A 26,147-nucleotide genomic window follows, 5' to 3' on the forward strand; every position below is an offset into this window, starting at 1 on the left:
ACATTTAACATTTATATTTCATTTGTCCTTGACAAAAATTGTTTAGTATGGGGATCGAACCCAGGACTTGCGAGTCAACAACCAGTCGTTTTAATATGTGCAGCATTTTTTTTTGGAAATAAATGATTCTGTCTTTTAAAATACCTAGATCTGCATGAGTCTAACATGTTGGTTCTAGAATCTATTTTCTTTTCTGTTCTGAAACAGATATTGTTAAATCTGAGTTAGTGCTTTTGGAGATTTGGGAGATTATGGCCTTATGACCAATCTACCCGCTATCACGCGCCCCCAGCCCCCCTCCCCACCACCGAGGTGCTGTCTGTGATAACGTTTAGAAGCTTAACGTGTAGGACAAAAGGTTGCCACCTAAAGCTAACGAGTTACTCCTGCCCGAGGGAGAAGTAAAACTCAGAATTCAAACCTCTGCTGACTCCAGATAAATATGATTTTTAGATCAAGGCATATTTGATATGAGTTACTGTCTGCGCTTTTTTTTTTCCTCGGCGCTATTTTAAAGACACCATTTTGTCAGCGCTACTTTGTTGTAGGCCTACGAAATTTTGGCATGTAACCCAATTTCAGTAATGTGTGCTTCTTAAAACAAGATTAATTATAGGCAGTTCTATTTATTATTCAAGTCTATCTTTGTTCGTCCATCCTCGGTATGAGCGTGAAAAGAACATGTAATGTTGCTGTCTCTTTGTTTAAAGTCTAAAACTATAAAATTATATAGGTAATGTTCACGTCGGATCTATTCAGACAAGGGTTAGCAGGCGGGATCTTTTGCTTTGATTGTAAGCTATCGCATTTTCCCTGTAAATAAACGTTTTAACGGTTTACTAAAGCGATATCCAGTTCTTTCAAGAGCGTCTGAAAAGCTGTGCGGACTCGCATGTGTGTTATAACTCTTGATTGGAGCATAACAATTTATCAAATGTAATAGCAGTCTGGGTGAAAGCACAAACAGTAGAGACTGAATTAGACATTGCTTAAGGAACTATAAAGACAGGCTCGAGCTAAATGCGAGATGGCATAAACACGGGTGGTGTTGGACCGAATTGATGTTGGAAATCAAGGGCCAGTGCTTCTTGTGACTGAATTAGAGACAATATTATAACCGCACATTCTTAAAAGCACGGGATTAAACGATATTTTTAATTAATATCTATTCGTTTTAACACACATTAGGAAGTAATATGTAAGCATGTAGTTTGAATATTGGACTATTAGTGTTAGGTTAAATTTTAATTTCGGTGATGGCCAGAGACGGTAGATAGGCCTATATACGACGTAACCACTGCCTGCTACACAAGTTAATATCACACCAGTACTGCGAGGACTATAGGACGTAACCACTGCCTGCTACACAAGTTAATATCACACCAGTACTGCGAGGACTATAGGACGTAACCACTGCTTGCTACAAAAGTTAATATCACACCATTACTGCGAGGACTATAGGACGTAACCACTGCCTGCTACACAAGTTAATATCACACTAGTACTGCGAGGACTATAGGACCTAACCACTGCCTGCTACACAAGTAAATATCACACTAGTACTGCGAGGACTATAGGACCTAATCACTGCCTGCTTCACAAGTAAATATAACACTAGTAGGGCCTACTCCGGGTTCAAGAACATCTTGATGGGCTCCTCTCCAGCCAATAAGACAAATTTAGTGTGTGACAAAAAATGAGTAATCTAAATGTAAAGACATTCCAATGTAAAGATCGTACCTTTTTCTTAAAAAAAGTAATTATGCCATAACGTTTGATTCAGTTAGGACTGCATATAAGTAATAATGTCCACACAAGCCTTCAGTTAAGGTGACCAGATATTTGGAGAGCCAAAGCGGGACACATGTCGATCATGGGGCGTAAAAAGAACGGGCTTATGTTTTTTCTTCAATAGGTGTAGGCCTATCACCTTTCTATGCGATCCACCTGAAAGCGTTGACCTCTCGAATAGGCCGATTCTCAGTCTGAAATACCCGTTACTGGACATAATTTTCGTAAAAGTTTGTTGAGGAGGAACCTTTTCAAGTTTTCATGTTTTTTCTTCGTGTATTTCTGAACCAATTCTCCAATACTTCAAAGGCACTGACATTTTGTCCCTGCATGGAAAACTGTATTATATATTATAAATACCTTTTAGTGGCTGCGACTTAATTAATATCAATATTAACTGTTGGAGAAGTAGGCTACTTTAAAGGAGGCTTACTGGGAGATATTGATTGAAAATTAGGCTACAATCTGCATTCAAATGTTTGGTTTTATCCACATGTACGACAGAAAACTGTCATCGACATTTCTAGCATCGTGCTCCACTTTGGTTGTTGACTTGCCCTCTTTATAAACGTGAACTCTGAACTTTGACATCCGTCACCTTGTCATCGATTTGAACAGAAAGGAAAGTCAAGCCAAGGAATACTGAATGCTGGAATTGATTCACAGAATCAACGAGAAATATGACGAATAACAACACGCCAAAAGAAAACGTGATGACGTCAGTTTCTGTAAAGAAGGCACTGCCCATTTCTCTTGGGGGGGGGGGGGGGGTCGATTGACGATTTGCCAGGGGTCGCCTAAGACCATCGAAAATTATTAATTGTTAAAAATTGTTATTGTCTATTCTTCTATTTCTGTATGTGTGTGTGTGGGGTCGCTGAAGAGTGGGGGATTGTAAAAACGGGTCGCCGATCATAAAAGGTTGAGAACCGCTGCTCTTAAGCGTTTCCGGGGACACCTCTGTTACGCTGACCACCTTTCATATTGTTATGTTATGATTTTGCCATGCGCACCAGCGTCCAGGCTAGTGCAGAGATGCGCACTTCTAGTGACCAGACCAGAACAGGATGTTGACATGCAGAGACTAACGATTTCCGCCCAAGTAGAGAGCCAATATGGAGAGATTGTGCCTAAGAAAGATGATGTTTTATGAACTTGTGATGTCTTGTAAATAAAGATATATGTGCCTCGTTGAGTTGCCTCACTTAAGTTATTACAATATCCACAAAACAGATTGCCTTTGGCATCTAAAAGAAAATCCACTGTCGAGAACAAACGTCAGCAACGAAAAGACAACGAGCGAGAAGAGAATCGACCATCGGCGGAAACGATTGTCTGCGCTAGTTGTGGCAAAATAAGTAGGTCGCAACTGGGATCGCGTAGTCTCGTGGAATACTGCACTCCTTCGGTCTCGAAGTCAAGCCTTATTATTATCATCATCATGGAAGTGAATTAAATTTCAATCTCTGGCACTGCCAGGAATGAGCTTCATAAAGGGAAAATTTAATCGTAGTCCACTTCTCTGCGTCCACTGAGATATTTTCTGATGACGTGACAGGTCTGCAGCAGTATGCTACCCTTTGACAAGTTTAATATTATTAGGCCTATTTTATGAGCTAATGCTGTTCACACTGTTAGGTGTATAACTTATTCTAAGGAACACAATTGGTGAATTAGCTGGGTTGGTGGCAATAGTTGATGAATGCCGATATTAATTATTATTATGAGGCGTCTTGTGTCAGGATTTCAGTCTTGGTGAGACTTAGTGTAAGGCTGAACTCGCGCCCTAAATCAGTGTTTCCCAAACATTACACCTATGTGTCCCTCTTGTATAATTTTTGTAATGCTGGAGTACCCTCCCCCCCCTTTTTTTTTCAACTTAATTCATTAACATAACATAATAAAAATGGGTATCTTTTTAAAAAAATCAGCATAGTTAATAAGGTGCAACGCCTACCCCTGGATGTACACGTACCCCACTTTATGAAACTCTTCTAAATCTATACGTATGTAGATCTGTTTTTAGTCAGTGTTTTTAAAAAAGAACAACAGGAAAATGATCTCAATGAAGAAATAGTTTATTGGCTTAAGATACTGGTAAATTGTTTGAAAAAGTGTAGTATAATTTTCAATGGAATAGCATGCTATACTCATGCTAAACCAAAAATAGCTTGTTCCACAAGGCGAAAAATAAACTGGGACACAAAAAAAAAAAAAACCTAGAAAATATGTAATTGAAATTAAAAAAAAAAAAAAAATGTGACTGAACATGAACATAACCTTCGCACTCAACTCATGGACACTAGGTGGAAAAAATAGAAACATTTTTTATCTCTACCTATGAACAAGAATAAATGTTTGTGGCTTTTATTTTTTTTTTAATTACTTCAAAAAAAAAAAAAAAAAATACTACAGATTATAAATCAATGAATTGTCTCAAGATGAATGCTAGTTCTAATATGTAAAAAAAAAAAATGATTTCAAAAATACATTATACAAAATGTAGTGAGAAGTGAATGACCAATTCATCCAACACTTTGACAGTTTTGAAGGTAAAGATTTTCTACAATTAGCTGAATAAATAAACCTTTCATATTATAAAAGTACCACTAGTTTAAACACATTTTGCTTTATGAATATCTCATTAAGTGGTTTCTAATGTAGAATTGTATGGCACACACTATGGCCATTAATACCTTATGAAGTGCTGTTACATGCAATCATAATGAAAGAAAAGAAATTGGCTTTGCCCTAATTTAAATTTAAAAAAAAAAATAATAATTACAAGCAAAAGAAAATCAACATTATAAAATGTTTTAGTTTATTTATAGACGTTTTTTTTTTTTTTAAAGCATTCTAAATGTGAGTATGGTACCATAGAAGTATCATGAAGATAACCAGCTGACTAAACAAAACCTCTGTTGACTGTCTAATGAAACATATGCATCAATGATCAAGTCCAACCATCTCAGTCTTCAACAGCACACAAGACAGACTTAAGACCAAGCGATAGAAATACTACAAAACTCAGGGTAAGGTCTGACAGAATATCAACTGCACACTACTCATGTAACTACAGTTGCTGAACATATCGTAGTTAATTGGCCGAAGAAGCATTAACAATTATCAAATCTCATGAGTAAATCAGAGAACTGACGAAAAAAAAAACAACAACATTCAAACATACTAAGTCATAGTACATGAAAAAGACAAAGAGATGGAGTGAGTTTTTAAACATCAACATACTTCTAGCTTACACAGCAAAGAATAGTTGACAGCAACAAAACCTTTTAACAATATAGAAGTCACCAAAGAGATAATGCCAAACACACTTTTTAATCACTTCATAGTCTTTAAAAAACAAAAAAAACAATCCAAAATGATTGAAACCAATGAAGGATCGAACTGAGTACCGGGTGTTCAGGCTACATTTACAATGAACATACTTGATTTTGTTGTTTGTTACACATGATTAAACGAGTCAGCATGCAGAAAATAATAATAATAAAATTATAGTATAAAATATCCAGCCACGCAGTCACACCTAGGCATTTTCTCGCAAACTAAGGTACAGTTATTTCCCCCTATTATTTGACAAGTTGCAGCCTTTCCAATATACCAGTGATGAGGTTTACTGTCCATGGAGCAGCTGTGAGCTGTTAGGTTACAATGAGCATCATCAAATAGAGAGGACAAATTTAAAAGCACATTTGTATGGTCAAAACAATGAACAGCGACTGAAAGAAAAAAAAAGGATATCGTCTAACAGTTCTATAATAGGATGAAAAAAAAAACAACTTTCTATGATTTGACATAGTACACCAACCAATTTGTAGCAGACAGCTCATTGCTACCTGTACCTTGACAATTGTACACATCATTTTGTTTTGTTTTTACTTTGAGAAGAACTTTATGCATATATTTAATTGACTAATTTAAACATAGTACATTCTCGCGAGCCCCAGATTTGAATAATTAAAAAAAAAATTAATATTTCCACACATTCACAATACAATACATCCACCCTTTTTCTTCTTTTTAACTTGGAGTGCAGCTCTAGTAGCAGTTTCAAACACTTCACGTACACCTTCCTTTGTTTTAGCAGAGCACTCGAGGTATGAGTAGGCATTGATTTTTTCAGCCATGGCTCTACCCTCTTCTGGCCGCACAGGTTCTTGTTTCATTTTCATCAATTCTCGTTTGGTGCTTTCATCATTGCGAAGATCTTTCTTATTGCCAACAAGAATGATCGGAACGTTTGGGCAAAAATGACGAACCTTAAAGAGCAAATAAACAAAAATGTTTAACTTCATGCTTGTCTTAAAAATTGTTAGGGGGCCATCTTAAAGTTTCATTAAAAATTGTTATGGGGCCATCTTAAAGTTTCATTAAAAATTGTTATGGGGCCATCTTTAACTCATTAGCTACTAAGCCCATGCCTAAGCAGCATCTCTCTAAATACTAAGCAAAGGGAGGTAACTCCCAAAAAACAGGAATAGACTGACTTTACAAAATATATTTTTAAAAACATAAAACAACATCTATCAATAACAAAAAATACTTCTAAAAAAAAAGAGAAATGGATGACCTTTAAAATGATGTATAATTTGAATAGGTTTTACAAGATTAAAACAATAAAAACAACAGGTAAAGACGAAAATTTGTTCGAGTGCCTGATTTTTTGAAGACGGGTGGACCCCCCCCCCCCCCAATCAGATCTGTAATTTTTGATAACCTTTAACATTTACCCAAAGACCAGTAATGTTTATAATTAGGAATTTAGTAGGCCTATACAATAAACATTATGCTTATATATAAAATCTGTATATGTCTTGAGTATTTACTGACTTTCACTGGGTGCGCGTGAGGCCCTTAGTTGAATGAACATGGCATCATGCTGATGTGGTTCTGCATGTGTCTCAGGTTTCATTACTTCTAGCATAACCAAGTAAAAGTAATCAAGTCATTCTCCAAACCAATGTTGTGAACACCCCCAACTAGATCTATTTCATCAAAAGTTTTCATGTGGTAAATAAAAACTGTTCAAAATATCAGTCAAAGAAGATTCATTGACGCTAGATCCAGAATAGTCTAGATCTAGACTAGATGATAGATCTAATGCTTACTTCACTCTCTCTCTGAATCGGACTAGATCTAAGTCTAAATGTAGCACTAAATTCTAATGATCAATGTCTTGATCAATATCAAGTTCATTATTAGATGTATTTAGTATATTATTTGCGATAATGGGTCTAAAAATTGAAAGGTCATTGAGAAAATGGCCTGCGCAGCTAAGGAAAATCGAAAAAAAAAAATCACCAAACTTTGAAGACACATAGAAACTGAAGCGAAAGACGTAAAAACATCAGTTTTTTTTTAAGAAACGATCTATATTTCTACTTTTTTAAAAACCCAGCCAGCTCAAAATAACACCACGGGTTGCACATGAAAACGAGAGATACGCAAGTCACGCTGTGTGTGTGCTGTGGTGGGCGCATTAGTAGTGAGGGGGGAAGGGCCCATTTGGTCGCATTAGTAGCTAATGAGTTAAGTTTCATTAAGTGTCACTAGTCAAACCCTTATAAAAATTACCTCAGGGGTCCATTTTTCAGGGATATTTTCCAAACTGTCTGGACTGTCTATAGAGAAGCACATTAGAATAACATCAGTATCAGGATATGATAATGGTCGAAGCCTATCATAATCCTCTTGACCAGCTGTGTCCCATAAGGCTAGTTCTACCTGTAATTATTCAAAATAAAAACAATAATTATTTCTTTTTGATGCAAAGAGAGAAAAAATTGATTTTATGGTAGTTCATCAAAACCGTCTACATTTAGCCTTATAAATGTCTTTTAGAAAGTTGAACCACAGTGTCAGCAAGGCACTATCTGCATGTCATTAAGGCACAATCTCAATTAGTACCAAATAATAAACTTTAAAAAAAAAACACCCTTTGAAATTGAACACTAAATATTGAAAAATCTGTAAATGAAAAGCAGATATGTAATTTATAATCAGTAATGTGTTTTGTAACAGCAAGCAACTAAGAAAGTTATTTAAATATTACTTTTTCTCCCTGTAATTAATTTATATTATCCTTTCAAAAAAATAAAAACTTTTAACCTTAGCCAGTAGTTGGGTATTTACAATAAAGATGATAAATGTTATCTAAAAACTATCACATGCAGAGAAATCTAGGTCCAGCAGAAGTTCTTAAGGTTTGCTGTCAGCACCATGGTGAAATAAGCTTAATGAAAAAATGTTTCTTTGTAACTATCCACATTATTATCATAGTGTAATCCTTTAGGAAATTAAGTTTAATTTCAAGCAGAAACATTTTTCTTAATCCAAACAATTTTTTATAAAAGTTGTTTGATACTTCTTAGTTAATATCAGATGGTGCACATGTATTGTTTCTTACTTTTAATACCAGATTCAATTTTCAAAAAGGCTATTAGTGTGCATTTGACATTTTTTTATTAGGTAACAATCATCTTTCTTTTTTTCCTATTTTTGTAAGCATGTCTGCTTTGGTCAATGCTCAATACTGTTTTAGATATGCACATATACTTTTTTTTTTGTCTGGCTCAAGTTTCAAGAAGTAACTGTATTGATAACATTTTTTGTTTCTTCTGGTGATATGAAAATATCAGCAGGTGGAAACATTAAAAAACAAACAATGATTAACTAAATAAGATGGCATTGCTCTCAGTGTATATTTAATGATGATCAATTAAATAACATACATGTACAAGTGACTCTTTGGAAAGTTTACATTTTGAATGCTTACTTGTAACCTTCAATACAATGACCCGCAATAATATAAAACAAAGATGTATTAAGTTATGAGTATAGTATCCCAGTAAACCAGCCCAGAGCGCTAACCATATATAACTGTTATGTTCAATCCCATGAGTCAATATGAATTAAAAATGAACACAGATTTGTTATCATTAAGGTAATTTAATCAGAAAAATAGAGCAAGGAATTGTGTGAAACATATCAAGTTACGAACAGCTATAAAAAAAAAGTAACAAAACTGTATACTAACAAGAAAAAATATAATAATCCAACAGAAAATAGCCTAGTAATAAATTAATATGCTTTTAAAAAAAAGTCATAAAAAATACATAAAAATCTGACATTCAATAACGCAATGCTTTAATATTTACAACTTAGATTTAAAAAATTAAAAAAACACACTTTGTACAAATACTTTAGGAAAAAAAAAAACATTCAGATCATAAGAATTAGACATAGGACAAATATTAAAACTGATCACATATATTCTTACTTATCAAAAAGCAATACACATGCGTGTAATCAACACTCAAGAAATGACCTTGTACATATAGTATAAGAATGGCTGAAATATGTTAAAAAAATAGGAAAATGTCTTTGCTCAAACAGACTTTCTATTTATACTTTGAACATAAATTTATATTTTAACATACAACCTCCCTGAATTATGAGCTAGCATAATGTATGTAATTCTAATAGTAACAGCAATATAAACAGACTAGTCAAAATAAATTCATATTGCAGTCTAATTTTTATACCCTGGTATATTAAATTAGGTCAAACACATATACACAGAAGTACAAATACTTTTCTGTTTTGTAGCCCAGCAATAAAAAAAAATCGTTTTCTTGGATACTGTTTGTTTTGTTTGTTTGTAAAATGTTTTACATGTTTCGGATGTTCCTTCAGAGTTGAAGATAGTTTACTTCCTAGTCCAAACCTCCCGCAGGACGACGGCGGATGGGAGCGGGCAGGGTTTGAACCCTTGACCGTCGATAAATCCGAACGACAGTCCAGCGCGCAAACCGCACGACCAGGCAGCCATCCTAAAATTACTGAATGTAATGCTTAATTCATTTGAGAAAATTTTTATTTACTAGGTAGAATGCATATGAATAAGAGAATAATGCTAAATTAGCATTTTAACTCTTTGACTTAAAAATAAGTTTATCATATCATAAAACAATTCTCTTAGATACAAGCAAATTTTGAGTAGAATGTTTACATGCTGTTATGAACTAACAGTGTACATTGAATTAGACAATACATTGCAAAGCATTCAATTTTTCTATATGTACAGAAGCCAAGAAAGTGTAAGAAAAGAACAAGATTGTTATCATAAAACCTAATAGGGTTTTTTTTTTGTTGTTTTTTCACTTTTGTGAAGTAGAACTACAATTCATTACTAAAGACTACATCATTTAATAAATGTTTGAAATAAACAAAGGAAGACACCAACGCTTTTCTCATTATAGCACCTTAATAGCTAGTTTTAGAATGGCATTTCCTTCATAAAATATCAATGTCAGTATATTGTATTTTAATTATTAATGGTGTGTCACTGATGCCATTAAATATTCTTGAACTATGAAAAAAAAAAAAATCCATCAGCCCAACAATGCTGCTATCTTGCATTCAAGTTATTTCAGCAGGAAGAAAATATGACAAGTCAGATAGAAACATTAAACAGTCAACTTTATCTTCGAAGTTTTGAGATGTTCATTTTTGTTAATAGATTCGTCCTTGGCAACAACAAAGAAATTTAGTTAGCAGAAATTGCCTTGCTTGCAGTTTAACTTTTTAAAATAAATATTTAGGCATAAAAAGTTCAGTGAAATAGAATTAATTAAAATTATTAATACCAGTAACAACAAAGCAATTCGCAGATCATTTTGACACATTTAAAAAAAATTAATTTCTTACAAATATATAAAAATGTTACTGTTTCCTAATCATGCTACACCAATTATAAACTGTATATTAAGTAAAATATTTGGTATACCATTTGCACTTTGCCTAAATATGGTATGAACTATTTTTTTGGTTATTTATGGTAAAAGCCACATTTTTAACGTTGCTAAATTAGAGTGCTGAATTATTTGAGTGAAACCAAATAATTGATAAAGATTATACTTTGCAAGAGCAACACTTACCCTACTCAATATATCAGACCTGCCTACCAAAAAAAGTCCAAATACTTAACGCTGATGGTCAAAATGCGTATTTTGGCACCAGAATGCGTAACACTTACGCGATCCACTATTTTGTCATATATATATATATATATTAGATCTAGATGTCATGATTAGATCTATAATCTAAATCAATACGACAATAGAGATGATATCTAGACTAGATCTGGATCTATGTCTATATAATGAATATAATCTACTCTAGATCTGGGCTCAAGAGTGTTACCGATGCCGTTGATCCGCTACAAACGTAGGTCTACTCCAAACTTTCGTAGGCCTACCTTCATTCTTGATCTATCCTATACTAAGACTAAGAATCTAGTCTAGATCTAGACTAGATGGTAGTATAGTTATCGATCTAGATCTAGTCAATCTAAATCATACTACAACTAAATTGGATCTAGATTGTAGAGTAGAGTAATGTAGAGAATCATGACATAACGTAAGCACATGACTAGCTAGACTCTAGCTAGATCTATTCCTATATAACATGTTAATAATGTTATCTACATTCTAGATCTAGACTAGATATCTACAATGTCACTCAATGTGTTTTGAATTGATAGCACTTCGATATTTGTTTTCTATAGAAATAAATACGGGAATCAGGGATTAAACATAATTAATTTCTACTAATGAACTTACAAAAAAAAAAGTCACGTTGGTGTATCAGCTAACTGACGGTACCAACCCGCCACTCCCTCACTCTCGCGTTCTTCATTTCTAGACTAAACCTAATTGCTTTTAAGAACCAATCAACGTATAGATCTGGACACAATGTGTTCCCCCACCTTTTTCTGTTCCCCCCCCCAACAGGACGGCTTAGCGTGACCTCCGTGACCGCTCGTAATCTAGTCAAGAGAGGAAAAAAAAAAAGGATACGAAATGCGTAACGTGACGGGTTCAATGCGTATTTGCGTACTGACGGTCATTTTTGGGAGATTTTGCGTAACGAATACGCATTTTGCGTAACGGTAGGCAGGTCTGATATATGTTTAAATGCTAAGAAAATATAAATTAAGAATTTGTTTTTGTTTTTTTTAGGGCTGATTTTAATAGCAATCTACTAATACATCCATATTAGTTTGAACTAGAGAGAAAAAAAAACCATATAACTATTAAAAATGTTAATAATTTTAAGCTGCAATATCACAATAAATCGCAATAAGAGTTATTAGTATAATTCTAAATAACATAAACAAAAGCGATATAACAGCTAACTTAATGCTTAAGAATTAACTTCAGTCACTATTAAGTTTATTCATTTGATAGATAACACATGGAAAGTTGAGGACATCATAAAAAAAAACTTTTTTATGACACCACTTGAATACTCAGTGAAAAAACAAAACAGTAGTGACACTAAACACCAATAAAAACAAACATTTCAAAACAAATTGAAATGAGTACTTAAAGAAGATTGCATTTGAATTTTCTAGCTTTCCTTTTTGTGGATAGTGCTGCTCTGGTAGCTGTTTCAAATACCTCTCTCACACCTTCTTTGGTCTTGGCAGAGCATTCAAGATAAGCAAATGCATTGATGTTTTCAGCCATACTTTTACCATCTTCAAACTTAACAGGCTGTTGTTTCATTTTATGGAGCTCTCGGATGGTAACCTGGTCATGCCGGAGGTCCTTCTTGTTGCCAACAAGTATAATGGGCACGTTGGGACAAAAATGTCTCACTTCAGGGGTCCATTTTTCTGGGATATTTTCTAAGCTATCAGGACTGTCTATTGAAAAGCACATTAGAATCACATCAGTATCTGGGTAGGACAATGGTCGCAAACGGTCATAGTCTTCTTGTCCAGCTGTATCCCACAAGGCCAATTCAACCTATAAGAGAAAAGAAAAAAAAAAGTTAAAAAAAAATAAATAAATTCTACACATTGAAAGAATGAGGAAAGAAGCAAAAATTTTTTTTTTTAAATTGCAAAACTAAAAATGATTTATAATTTAAAAAAAAGACCAGTCTAATATAAATCTATAATCTACTTTCACTTTACTAAATAAACAAAGCAAAAAAATCTTTTTGACAAAGTATCGATGACTATATGTTACATGAGCAGTATATATGGGAAATACTTCACAATGAAATAGTCACTGCAAATGACATTCCTTCAAGCTTTTAGCACCAAGACTTCAAGAAATAGAAATATCACCAAAAAAAAAATAGATCTTGAAACTGGGACACAAAGTCAAATGTAAAAATTGCACAAGATAATAAAACAAAATCTATATAACAAAAGCAGCTTGATGCAATGTCATAATTTTCAACACAACCTATTTTTGTTTTTGAAAGTTCCCAAACCAGATTGCTAAAAATTACTTAGAAAAACTCCTGCGCTCAAACTGTTAAAATTTTTTACAGAAGCAAAAGCATGAAGACAAACTATGTACAAAATGTCAAAAAGTCTATGCATGGATCATGAATTTAACATTTTCATATTAATGAAAATCAATGTAATTTTCCATTAAGCGCCACATCGCTTTAATTTAAACACTGTATTAGTATAAACTGTTTATCACTATTTAACATAGAGATACAAATAAACTACCTTTAGACAATATTAGAGCTAGATAAAATTCAAATTGGTAGATAAAACAAAAATATAAAAACCTATAGTATTAAGAATGATGATTTATCAAAACTATTTTAGTTTCACATGAAACTTTTATAAGCTAGAAGAATTTTACAATTTCACCCATTATTGCATTAGAAATGGTTCAAGTCTACTCAAGTCTAGGCTAGTAGTGACTTAGCCAGTGTAAACCTAAATTGGCTAAGTTAAAAAATTAGAGTGTGATTAGGCCTACTAAGCACTTAGGAATCTGAGGGAGAGCTCAGGCTGAATTTTCAAATAATGTCAACAATAAGAGTTTCATAGATTTTAATTTGAAAAGTAAAGAAATTAAGTTTGTTACTGAAGTGTACTGAATTGTCACCAGTGTTATGTCCCAATAGTCCTTTCCTTTCATTGAAATAGAAACAGATAATTTGACATTAAGTTAATTCACAAAAATATTTATGTGTGCTGGCAGTTCAGACTAAGCTAAGCTAATTGGTATGACTATGTCTATGACAAAAAATATGGCAAATGGAACATGCACTATACAGATTACATATTTCCAAATCTCCTTTTTGTTAAATCCACAAGATTGTAATTCAATGAAAAAACAAAGCATGTTTTGTTGTTTGCTAGTCTAATTTAAAAAAGCAAGTTTGACATTCATCATTTCAATTTGTGCCAGACACAAAAATCGTTAAATTTATATTAATACACCACCATGACAGTGATATTGCGTCTTGGAGCACACAAAAAAACTTTTAACCGCACCAATATCACATGATATTACTAATAGAGCTTCACATTCATGAATGTATTATCTGGATGACAAGAAATTCTAGTACTGCTTCAATGTAGTGCCAAATTTACAGGTTTACTACCATCACTTGTATTGTGCCCAAATAGGAGGTTAATTTTTAAACATTTATACATTTTCTAAAAAAAAAAATGTAAGAAAAAAAAAAACTTGTTTATTTAGGAGGCTTGGTTGTAAAGCAAATAACTGTTCTACTGTATTAATAAAACTATTATAAAAGCAGTGAATTTTTTAAAGTTGTGTAATAACCTTGAAATGATAGCTATTGTACTGGTATATTAGGATACTTTTTGTTAAAAGAGCAAAATAAATGCATGTGTTAGAGTTACAATAACAATAAAGATGAAACCTTAATTCTCAAACGCTTTATTAAATAACCTATAATAGGTTTCTTATGATTTGATGAACAAGAAATCATGATAAGAGGCAGTAAATCATGCAAGACTTTTTTTTTTTTTTTTTTTTTTTAGCAATGTCATCTTAAGCTTATATGCATAGTCAGATGAATTGCTATACATTCAATTTAACACTACCATGCAATTTCAGGTAAAAGCCTGGAATAGAGCTAGGAATATATATATATATACACACATATATATATATATATATATTTAAGAGAATTAATTTTCAAAATGCAATGTTAATAAAAGGCAGGTAAAAAAAAATGTAAGCCACTAATTGAAAATAAGCTACTAATGGTATTTGTTTTACATTAAAACCTCATCCCTTAGGAATCTAAGAAAATTCATGCTAAAATTGTTCAACTCACCAAATAATGGATATTCAATTTTCCTTTTAAATTCAAAAGTCAGGAAAAGAAAACGCCTCCTGATTCCAGTCTCGAGCGAATAATAAAAAAAACTCTTCAAATTCATTACTGATTTTTCGAGAAAAAATAATGCGGTCACTGAGGATGTATACTACTGACCTAATATAACTTTTAGTTATTTGAAATATGCCAGCAGAGAAGTTCCAGTAAATTTAAAAAAAAAAAAAAAAAAGGAAATAAAAGTTTTCCAAATGATTATAATATATTTAAAAGCTCTGCACAAGTGTAATGTATATATGTATATAAATATATATTAATGTATTTAGCTCTAGGGGGAGCATAATTGCAAGGAAAACAAAAAGACCTGATAAGTAAATCTCCAAACCCAGCAACAAAGCCTTGTAGTAAAGCTGAAACTAAGTAAAGAAGTCAAATTCCCAAAAGAGATTCATGTTGATTTTTCCTAAAGATTACCAGGCTTTTTTCATCTACAAATGTAAGCCATACACACCTGACCAGCTTCAAACCTCTACCACAATTACAACTAAATTTCTCTAATGCTAGGCTTTGCTGGGTTGATAGCTAATATATCTTTACTTTTTATTTAGATTATTGTCTTCTGATGCTGCCATTTCATGTTTAAATTTCTTGTATCTGCACAAAAGCTTTACACAATAATGTTTATTAGCAATAGCTCTTCCCCACCATCAAATGTCTTAAAACATTTTTCTTTGAAATCATTAGACCAGACTTTTTTTTTTTGTTAATTTAATATCTAAAACAATCCCACTGACCTGTTTGCTATCTACTTCAATATCTGCTACATAATTTTCAAAAACTGTTGGCACATAAACTTCAGGAAACTGGTCTTTGCTAAAAACTATCAGTAGACATGTTTTACCACATGCACCATCACCAACAATCACAAGCTTCTTACGTATTGCTGCCATGGCTGGCAATGTGGCTATCTGTAATAATAAGAAAAATAAAATTAGCATGTTATAAAAATGTATTTGATTGAAATGTAAATATATATTTGCAGTCATAATTTCAGGCTGTCTTTACTAAATATTGTCTCAAAAGCAAAAGCAGTTAACAGGTGAAGTCTCACAAGAAAGTGAAAGCTTCCAGGGCTAATTATTTAGCTCTGACAAATAATAAAATGCTGTACATTTATGGGTGTTATTTGTTCAGGATTTGTAGAAATTTTTCAACACAAAATTTGAAACTTCTGAAGACAACATTCACTAAAATAATCCTACACCCAATAGTTAATATTCACATATATAATGCTTACAAGTCCTGCTTTTACTTTTTATTTTTAAAAATTTCAAAATACCTCCACTGTAAACAGGATTATGGTTGAAATATTGCAGCAGATAACGCCCTAATAATAGTTACATAACAAGTAAAACATGAATTCTATTAACTTCCTAAAAATCCTATTAAAAAAACTTTTACCAATAATGTTGTGGATGCTACGTGTCCCAATTGTTAAACTGAGCCTTAACAGAAGTGCTCAAAATCTTTTTTTTTCTAGCTACTTAATACATAAAAAACCTCTTTTAAGCCAAAAAAAAAAAAAAAAAATTAGCTAGTTAGGTCTACTTTACTAATTGTGTCCCTGTGATTGCCTATGATGCACTTGAAAAGCAAAAGTGAGTATCCCCCTGAACTAACACCACTCTGTACATATATTCCAGTTCTATTTTTTTTTTTAATATATTATTAAAGTACATTGTCTAAGGAAGTGAATACAATTGAAATGAAACCACCAACTTTAATTTTTGAGCCCAACAAAAAACTCCTATCACTATACACAGAACAAATAAATAGATAAGTATACATTTATTATACTTTTTACCAGTGCTTTTTTTTTTTGTAAAAAATTAACTACTAATAAATCCATAATAAACATTAAAATGAAAGAAAAGTAATAATTTTTTTCCCACATTGAAAAAAGGTACCAGCGCGTAGTGTCACAAAAAAAGCACTGCTTTTTACTAATTTTCAGTATTATTATATTATCTTGAATCCAAATTTTAATTAGGTGTGGTAGAATTACAGTTGAAAATCTATATCTAGATTCTAGCTAGATCTTGATTGAGATGTCTAGTCAATCTAGATCAATTAGATCTAGTCGTGGTCTAGTCTAGATACTACATCAATTAGATCTAATAATCTAAATGACTAATCTGGTCTTCTATCTAAATAGAATCAGTCAACAAATGAAATAATTTTCTCTTAGAGACTTTTTGTTTCAAGATGGTATGAGTCTTAAACTATCATTATATTTAAATTAAATTATCTTGGTTCAGTCTAATGATTCTGTTTAATCAAATTTCAAATATGTGAAATTGAAATATCTTTAGATGTCTTGATAATGACTTGTTTTTATGAGATTTAAATTCAAATGACTGAAGATTTTTTAACATCAATTTTACAAACTTCTACATCGCTCAAAACACATAATGATGCTTCAAAAACTGACAATTCTTTCCTCAGTTCACTCATTTAACACTTATCAAAATGTTATATTTTTAAAGTACTTAAAGTCCAAAATATCATGGATAAAAAATGTGTTGGTGAAAAAAATGAAAACACCATTGTTGTAAACAGCACTTATAACATTGGCTGTGTGACTCACAAATAAACTCTGCACTCTATCCAGAAAAATTGAAGAAATTAAATGTAAATAAAATAAATGAGAAATGAACGAGCTCTTATCCAAATCGCAAGAAAGATGATGCTTACTATAAGCTATCCCGACAAGATCAATGTCTAATCTTTCGACTCAGGACCGGACACAACAGAATGCGACAACACATGTACCGGAAGCTCAAAATTAGAACCAGTGAAATCTGCCCATGTGTTGTATCACCAGAGCATGCCGACCACGTCCTCCAAAACTGCTCTCTTTACCAAGAGGCCTGTACAAGACACTGGCCCCAAAACACCCCAATAGAAAGAGCTCCCTGATTTGGAAACCACTGCGCAGTTTATCTCATGTATTGGTCTAGTCATCTGAACGCTCCAACATAACAATAAGAACGAAAAAGAAGCTGTGTCAATTGCACATACAGGCAATCACAACTTTAGCTGACTAAGATCACTTGCACAACAGTGCCAACCAGAACAACTTAACCCAATTTTCACTAGCCCACTTGACAGTAATTTATTCAATATCTAAATAAAAAAAAATATCTCTATTAAATCTAGATTCTACTTTAGAGTTAAGTACTTGTAATACAATGATAAATTTGGTGCAATATATAGTTGGAATCAAACATTTTATTGTTTTTCATAAGGAACAAAAAGGTTGATTTTGTCATTTTTATTGATGATTAAGACCACATCTAGTTTAGAATAATTCCAGGACTAGTGACACTAGTCCATAAATCGAGAATATTCTAAATCTAAGACTACCATACAACGTTGTCTATGTATACTAAAGTCTAAATAATGATTAGCTTGCTTGAGTCTAAAATGTAAGTTAAGATAATAAACATTATAGTTTTAGCTTAAACTTATAGTAAGACTACTCTATTTAGATTCAGTATTCTCTAACCCTGAACTTTAATTTATTTTAAATGGCTAATCCAAAGACCTATGCCTATCCTATACATTATACTTGATTATACATAAAACGGAAACAATTATCCGATAATGATTAGATCACAGACCTATATAAATAAATATATATAAATTATGTACGTAACTCTTTTTCATTTTTCAAGCTATAAGGGAGCTCGCCCCGAATCTAGGAAAAAGAATCTATTCTATCTTAGTCGTCTTAGAAAAGTAATGATTTTTAGTTTTCAAAGTTTAGAAATAATAAAATAAATAATGCAATACCATTTTTACCATTTTGCAGATTTTAAATAGAATAGAATATTAATAATATCTACTAAGATCTACTAGATATCTAGAAAAGATTCTATTCATCTGATCTTACTTTTGACTTGATATAGAATAATATAATTATTAATATAATATAGAATATAATAATAATAGATATAAATTTAATTTATCAAATCTTTATCTAGAAAAATAAATAATAAAAACTAGATCTAGAATCTAGACTTACACAAGTATATTCTAGTTTTAGTATCCAAATCTAGTTCATTCAATTCATTCATAACTCTAGATCTACACTAGAATTTAAGTCAGAAGACACTATTTTAGTAAAAGGTAAGTCTAGTCTCTAGTAAAGTATATGATGGTGCCATGCATGACGTCATCAAGATGGCGTAAAATAAGGACATTTTTACAGCGCTTGAACTTGTATTACAGTAAATTTCGAGATGATTTGGATATTTAATAAATATGGCAACAACTGGATGTAAACAATTCAAACAGTTAAACTTGGGCTTGATTTAATGAGGGTGGATATGTTTCAGAAAGCCGGAAAAGATCATACTGGCATTCCATGTAGCCTAGGCGGAAATCAAAATATAAAAACTCAACTTGCTTTAAAAAAAAAAAGAAACTAAAATTCAGCGTGATATGTAGACTCTAGACTAGGCTCATTGGAAGTTAAGAAACGGGTCTCAGCTTTAAATTTAAAAAACTAGCTCTAAATATTTCTAGAGGGACTATAGTATATCATAAGTACCTGTTATTATATTTATGAGCACCTATGTTTGTGTTTTTATTGCTAACTCACATCAATGAACCACACCTCAATTCGCCCTAGAGGGATAGCAGCAATTTCAACTTGCGACGTCACTAAGGCATTCTGGGAGTAGAGCAGTCAGGTATAAAACTAAAGAGGCTGAAAATATATAGACTAGAAGCTCTTCAGTCAAAAATCTAGGTAGATCTACGTCTAAATATAGTCTAGTTCACTAGAAAAAACTCTGCTAAAGATTTATTATTATTTATTACATTAATTTGTTTAAACTTGTTATATAAATATGTTTGCTCAAATTTATATTATTTTTTTTTTATAAAAACCGGTCAAAACATGACGGATAAAAGTGAGCGGACACAAACAACCTCATTGTTGTGGTATGGTGTTAAATTTAGCATTTTGTAAAAATAAAAAAAAAGGGGGGGGGGGGTATAAGTGATACTCTTTGCAGAGAGACATGTCAATTCATAATAAGTAGGGCCAGTTGCCTGCCATTCAGTTGCCTACCATTTTGTTCCAAGTAGGGCCACCTTCGTAAAAGTCTATTAGGGTATCAGAGCGAAAATTGCTCTATGAATCCTTTGACCGCCAGGAAGGATTCTTTCAGCAGGAATTCTTCATTCCTAGTCCAGTCTGAAGATTCATCAATGCTTGAGACCATTACTGGGTTGCCCTGGTCACATCATATTTATTTTAAAAGTTCGCTCCTCGATCTAAGAGAATTTCTTCATATTCCTATTAGTAGGCACGCTTCTGGGTAGACCGCCTCTTCAGCTACTGGACTCTGTGTAATGGTGTGCAGACCTGGACTCTGTGTAACGGTGTGCAGACTTGTTTGGACTGGGCTAACACGTCTTTTTGAATCTCCTCGACGGCTTTCGGCTACCATTGCATCGAATATGCGTTAATTGGCTCTCAGTGTCCCGATGTAATCAGATGGAGGCCCCGGTTTCGGTACCCGTTGATTGCTTATTCGTTTATACCAAATGGACATTTTCACCGAGGCAATGGAGGACAGACACGCACACACAAACAATACAAAGTATTTGGTTTATTAATGTTAGCGAAAAGGCCTTGGCTATGTTTTATCACGCTCACATCTGCAATATTTTAAGTTTCAATATCACTGCCTGGTATGGCAATTTGAGCATTAAAAATAAAAATAAACTTTATAGAATCCTAAATGCTGCTGGTAAAATCATTGGCAAAAAACAAACCCCATTTGGGCAGTTGTTTGAGACAAACATCTATAAAAAGAAAAAGCTAACAAGATCCTCGAAATAAAGAATCACCCTTTGTGTCAGGATTTTGTGATTTTACCATCACAAAAAAAGATACAAGACACCGATAGCAAAGACAAACAGACACAAACACTCTTTTGTTCCCCTAGCAATCAAATCATTAAATAAGAACAATCTGGTATAAACTTTGTCACATGTAAATTATGAGTTAGTCTGGTGTGAATGTACACTTTGGTTTCTTATAATTATAATGTTTTTTGTTTGGTGTAATGCACAAATTGTAAGACAAATTTCCATACGGACAATAAAGATTATTATTATGTTAGAAATGAACGAGTAGTCCTTCTCTGGCGCTGCCAGGGTCGAGTTTCGCTAAAGAGAAACAAAATTCATCGTAGTCCCTTTAACAGTTTCCACTGAGGAATTTTCTGGTGATGTGGCAGGTCTGCAGCAGTACCGCCCTCTGACAGGCAACGAAGATGTTCCTAGGAATGTTAAGGGCCTTGAAGGTGTCTGTGAGGTCAGTTGTTATTATCCCATCGGTTGATATAACAATGGGGTATATTGTTATTTTGGACAATTTCCATAGACGCTTAATCTCCAAGCCTAGGTTCCCATATTTTCTTTGTTTTTGTATCTCAGTGTTTCTTAAATTATGAGACAGTGGTACGGCGATATCGATAATGGTAGCGGTTTTTTCTTTTTTATCGATGAACAGCAGATCCGGGCTTATTATTATTATTATTATTATTTTGGAAACTAGGCTATTTGATGAAATATATATGTCTGTAAAGGTTGTACAATTTTAAGTATCGTAGCATAGGCCTCGAAATGCCTGTCTGTGTAATTTGTTATTATTGGCCCATAAGCCTATACCGGTATTTAAGGAAACATTTGTGTGAAAAAAAACAACATGCTTTCAGTGAAATGAGGAGACTATTTTTCTCTTTATTGTCTCCTGTGCTCCTTTGATTTTAGTAGTAGGCCCTATAATATTGCTGTAACTCTGCCTACAGCGAGCCCAAAGAACCTCAACGAAAGTGATAGGTAAAACAGCAATTTAATAATAGACTAATAGTCGGATAACAATTACACATTCGAATAATAACAACACTTGTTTACATCAGCCATCTTTTGACTCCCACACTTATTTCCTGTCTCTGTCCCGTGTCTCATGGTGCGCAGTCTCACACCTAATGACAACGTGCAATGTAGAGTCATAACACTGCCCCCTCCTTAGTTATGTTCGTCCCGAACATGACCAGATTTTCGACAGAGCAGTGGAATTGTCAGTGCAGATGAAGTTCTGGCAAGAAAGTTATAGTTCCACTGGAGGCCAGGCTATAAAACACACAGTCATTTCCCGCTATCTCCAGAAGGTAGGCCTTTCTACACATGTCCATTAACCACATTATCAGTGTCCAGTTTCCGCTGAAATTGATTCATCTTTTACTCTGCTTTGTGAAGACATACGTACACACGTTTGTCAAGTACAGACCTGTTGATGGTTTTTCTGGTATTTGTATTGTTCATTCGAGGTGCCGCCCGTACAGTTCTTATTAAATTTCTGTCTGCAGTTAGTACTGGTAGCCAAACAGGAGTATTGGACGCAGCCCCAACGTTGTCTGATTTGATCATGCCCATTGAAGCACTCATATCACGGACATCGAAAGCAATAGTTTCACTCTGCCTATAGGTCAATCCTCTAGTTTCTCCATCCAGCGTTTTCTTTTCGGGTCTGCGCTTATCGTTAAAAAGGTTGCCACTTTCTTTATCTTGAAAGCTAGACGCATCTGATTTGTCATTATGATCATCGACGGCGCTGCCACCACCAACACTTTCCTTGTAACTACCCGTATAGCCACAACAATGATTGGTTGATGTTGCAATCTCCGCTCTTCTAGTATGTAGCTGGCCTTCCAGTTTGTTCCTTTTATGATACCTGTTTACTGACAGATTAGACCATTTTGGTATGGTCGTATGTTCGATTCGTTTCACCTGAATGCCTTCCACACCATCATCAAGCAATGGGAACTCTATGTGTCCATATTGTACAGTTCCACTTCCAATGTTTAGAGATAAACCGAATTCCTGCATAAAATCCAGACCAAGGATGCAGTCGTCGACAACATTGGCGATTAGAAAATCATGACTAAATGGTTGACTTCCTATTTCAAAATTAAGCCGTACCTGTCCTAGTATAGGTAACAGTTCGCCACCTGCCGTTTTAAGAGTGTAGCCATTCACTCGTATTATTTCCTGATCTCCGATCAGACTGGGTCTAACTATCGACCGCGTAGCCCCTGTGTCCAAGAGGAACATATAAGAACCAGCGCCAATCTTTCCCTGCACTCTCAAGGTTCCGCTTTGCTCTAACACTCTGAAAGGAGTCTTCATTCTCGGAGTTCCGATTTCCTGGGCTGCCCGTTCTTGCTCCCTAAACCCGTGGAATCGTAGCGTTTGACGTTCTGATGTACGGCCTTGGCCTTGGAACACCATGTTACAATCCCTCCGTGCATGACCTGGAGTGTTACAATTCCAACAACGAAAAGTCTTTCTACTACGCCTTGAGGTCTGATAATGTTCCCGTTCATTTAAAGCCTTTTCCACCATTCTTCGAATCAGCCTCGGCAGATCCTCCTCTTCCGCCACATTTAACGTCCGACAATAGTGTATGTTCCTCGCTGAAACTTCGGCCGCCTCGTAGGACATGGCATAGATGAGGGCTTCGTTGATTTTCCGTTTTCCGCTTATTCGGACGGCCTTCTTAAGTTCCGAATCTCGCATTCCATCTATGAAAGCATCTGTGATCAGAACATCCAAAAGTTCCTGTGTTGCCGATGGGTAGGCAAGACGGGCGAGACGTTCTACGTCTGCTGCTAATTCCTGTAATGTCTCTCCGCTCTTCTGTTGTCGATTCTTTAATTGCATCCTGAAAACTTCCTGCAGGTGTTCATTGCCGTATCGTAGTTCCATTGTTTTGACCATGGCATCGTAGTTCGTCCGATCCGTCATAGTCTGTAACAATTCGGCTGCCTTTCCTCTGAGTGCCAACATAAGACCAGTTGCTTTCTCTGCTTGAGTATCCCATCTGTTGATTTGCGCCGCCGCCTCGAATTGTAATCGATACACCGACCAAGACACAGAGCCGTCAAACACCGGTGATTTAATCTTCCCCGTCATTTCAGTCACAGTGGCACCCGCATCTTGTTTCTTTTGCAGCTCCGCCTTCATTTCATTTCGTAATTGTTGAATTTTAGAATCAACATCTTCTACCATCCGCGACCGGAGCTCAGTTATCTCATCTCTTAATTGTTGTTTGTAATCGTCCATATCCTTTTTCAATCCAAACACAACGGATTCTATAGAGCTAAGTTTATTACCTAATTCATTTTTAAGTTCATCCTTCACCAATTTCAGATCTTCCTTTATATGCTCTTTCATCGATTTCCAAATCTCCGCCGTATCGGGTTCTATTTCAAATAAATAGGTGTCCGGATCCTGTTCATCATCTATGATGCTTTGCTTCAGACGCTCCGTGAGCGCCTCTTTGTTGCCGCTTACCTTCAGCTCTCTGCATCTGAGTTCTCGTCTAAGTTCTATCAATGAAAGCTGACCAAGTGTTTTCGTTGACGCCATCCAGTATCTTTCTTACGTTGGCCTACCAAAATTTACGTTGGGTTATCCGAGAAAAAAATGTTGTAACGGTCGTGTACAATGACCTTGTTCCCACTTTCGTTGAGAATCCCACTTCTGACACCAATTGCTGTAACTCTGCCTACAGCGAGCCCAAAGAACCTCAACGAAAGTGATAGGTAAAACAGCAATTTAATAATAGACTAATAGTCGGATAACAATTACACATTCGAATAATAACAACACTTGTTTACATCAGCCATCTTTTGACTCCCACACTTATTTCCTGTCTCTGTCCCGTGTCTCATGGTGCGCAGTCTCACACCTAATGACAACGTGCAATGTAGAGTCATAACAATATGAACGAGAATGTAAAGGAAGCAATCACAGATCTTAATAAGCTCGGAATAACAGATTTCTTTTTAAAATTTCTAAATACAACCCTACGCATGTTCACGAAGGTGCCAGTTGCCTACCCTTTTGTCCCAAGTAGGGCCACCTTCGTAAAATGACGAGTAGACTTGTCAACTTTCTGCAATTCATAAACCAGAAGAGAGAGAGGGGGGGGGGATAGAGAGAGAGAGAGAGAATGAGAGAGACAGAAACGAAGATCTAAATATTTAGTAACCTTGTATTTATGAATTAATCATCTATATTTTTTTTTACATGGAATTCTAGAATACGACTAGGCTAGCACATGGACAAGCGTAGAACATTATAATCATAGATCACACAGGCGTAGTCGTGGGGGAGGTTCTGGGATCAACCGAACCCGAAACGAAGAAAACGAACTCAAACTTTACTTACGACCGAATTAAACCCAAACTTTAAAACTGATCGGTCCGAACCGAACGAACTAAATCGAGAATCGCAATATAAATTTTGCAATTAGTCCATCCCTAAAATACATTTCATACACATAAACAACACTTATTGCATTTTAAGCAAGTGTATCAGATCTTCTTCTTGAGACTATAAAGAGTGACGATTTGTTATTTGTTTATGCTGATGGAAGTAATAATATATAGGCCTATGAGCCGCCTATGAAGTTCTCTTATCGCAACGATGTTAGAATTGTGCAGGTCACAATCTGTTGAAAAGGCACTAAAAATCCCATGGTGCTGATGTGGTTCGTGATATGGTTAAGACTCCCAAAAGAAGTAGTGGGATATTTAAAGCATAGTGGAAAAAACTAGGGAACTAGAACACCCTCTTAAACAAAATGTTATGAACTACTCATTGGAAGTGTCTTGTTTCTTTTAAAAAAAGTTAATATTTGTTGTGTAAAGTTGTTAAATTTTTGCATCCATATTCACAAGGCTACTGTGCAACTGTCACATGACAATGCGCTGATTTATGGCGAATGCTATTACGTCTTCGTAGGGAAGTAAATCCAAGGCCAGCTTTCTACGAAAAGAGGTAACAATAAACGATATATTTATTTACAGGTAGAAATAACATGGACTTCGGCTATCAAGTCACAGGGAGTTTTGTCTTAAGTTCTTACAAGTCCTTTTCTACATAAACTTTAGTAGCCTACAAATCACCGACACACTACCTAGAATCGCTCCAGGTCCTCAATACAGTTAATTAGCACGAACGACGGCTCTTAGTCCCAGACAGCTCAGATTCCCATAACCTGCAGATCACTTCAGCCAGATCTAAAACAGTCCTATCTCTCGAATCCTTATGTCGTC

General features: G+C 34.4%; 1 protein-coding gene across 1 annotated transcript; it reads right to left on the reverse strand.

Annotated features, from left to right (window-relative positions):
- Positions 1 to 3,853: 3,853 nt before the first annotated feature.
- On the reverse strand, positions 3,854 to 19,710 carry LOC106077894 (ras-like GTP-binding protein RHO). The gene is made up of 5 exons (XM_056027955.1): positions 19,556 to 19,710; positions 15,735 to 15,908; positions 12,247 to 12,623; positions 7,384 to 7,540; positions 3,854 to 6,068 (listed from the first exon to the last, which is right to left on the reverse strand). Exons 2-5 carry the CDS (start codon positions 15,888 to 15,890, stop codon positions 5,796 to 5,798), a joined length of 963 nt encoding a protein of 320 aa, XP_055883930.1. The 5' UTR covers positions 15,891 to 15,908; positions 19,556 to 19,710; the 3' UTR covers positions 3,854 to 5,795.
- Positions 19,711 to 26,147: the final 6,437 nt, after the last annotated feature.

This window comes from Biomphalaria glabrata, chromosome 4 (assembly GCF_947242115.1).
Source record: "Biomphalaria glabrata chromosome 4, xgBioGlab47.1, whole genome shotgun sequence".
Taxonomy (NCBI): Eukaryota; Metazoa; Mollusca; class Gastropoda; family Planorbidae; genus Biomphalaria; species Biomphalaria glabrata.

What these genes read in the sequence shown, in the direction of transcription:
- LOC106077894 (XM_056027955.1), bottom strand. Translation starts at nt 15,890, where the DNA reads ATGGCAGCAATACGTAAGAAGCTTGTGATTGTTGGTGATGGTGCATGT. An exon ending in TTGAAGTAGATAGCAAACAG is followed by an intron (nt 12,624 to 15,734) that starts GTCAGTGGGATT and finishes TTTCTCTTATAG; the next exon opens with GTTGAATTGGCCTTGTGGGA. An exon ending in GAAACAGCTACCAGAGCAGC is followed by an intron (nt 7,541 to 12,246) that starts ACTATCCACAAA and finishes TTATTTTGAATA; the next exon opens with ATTACAGGTAGAACTAGCCT.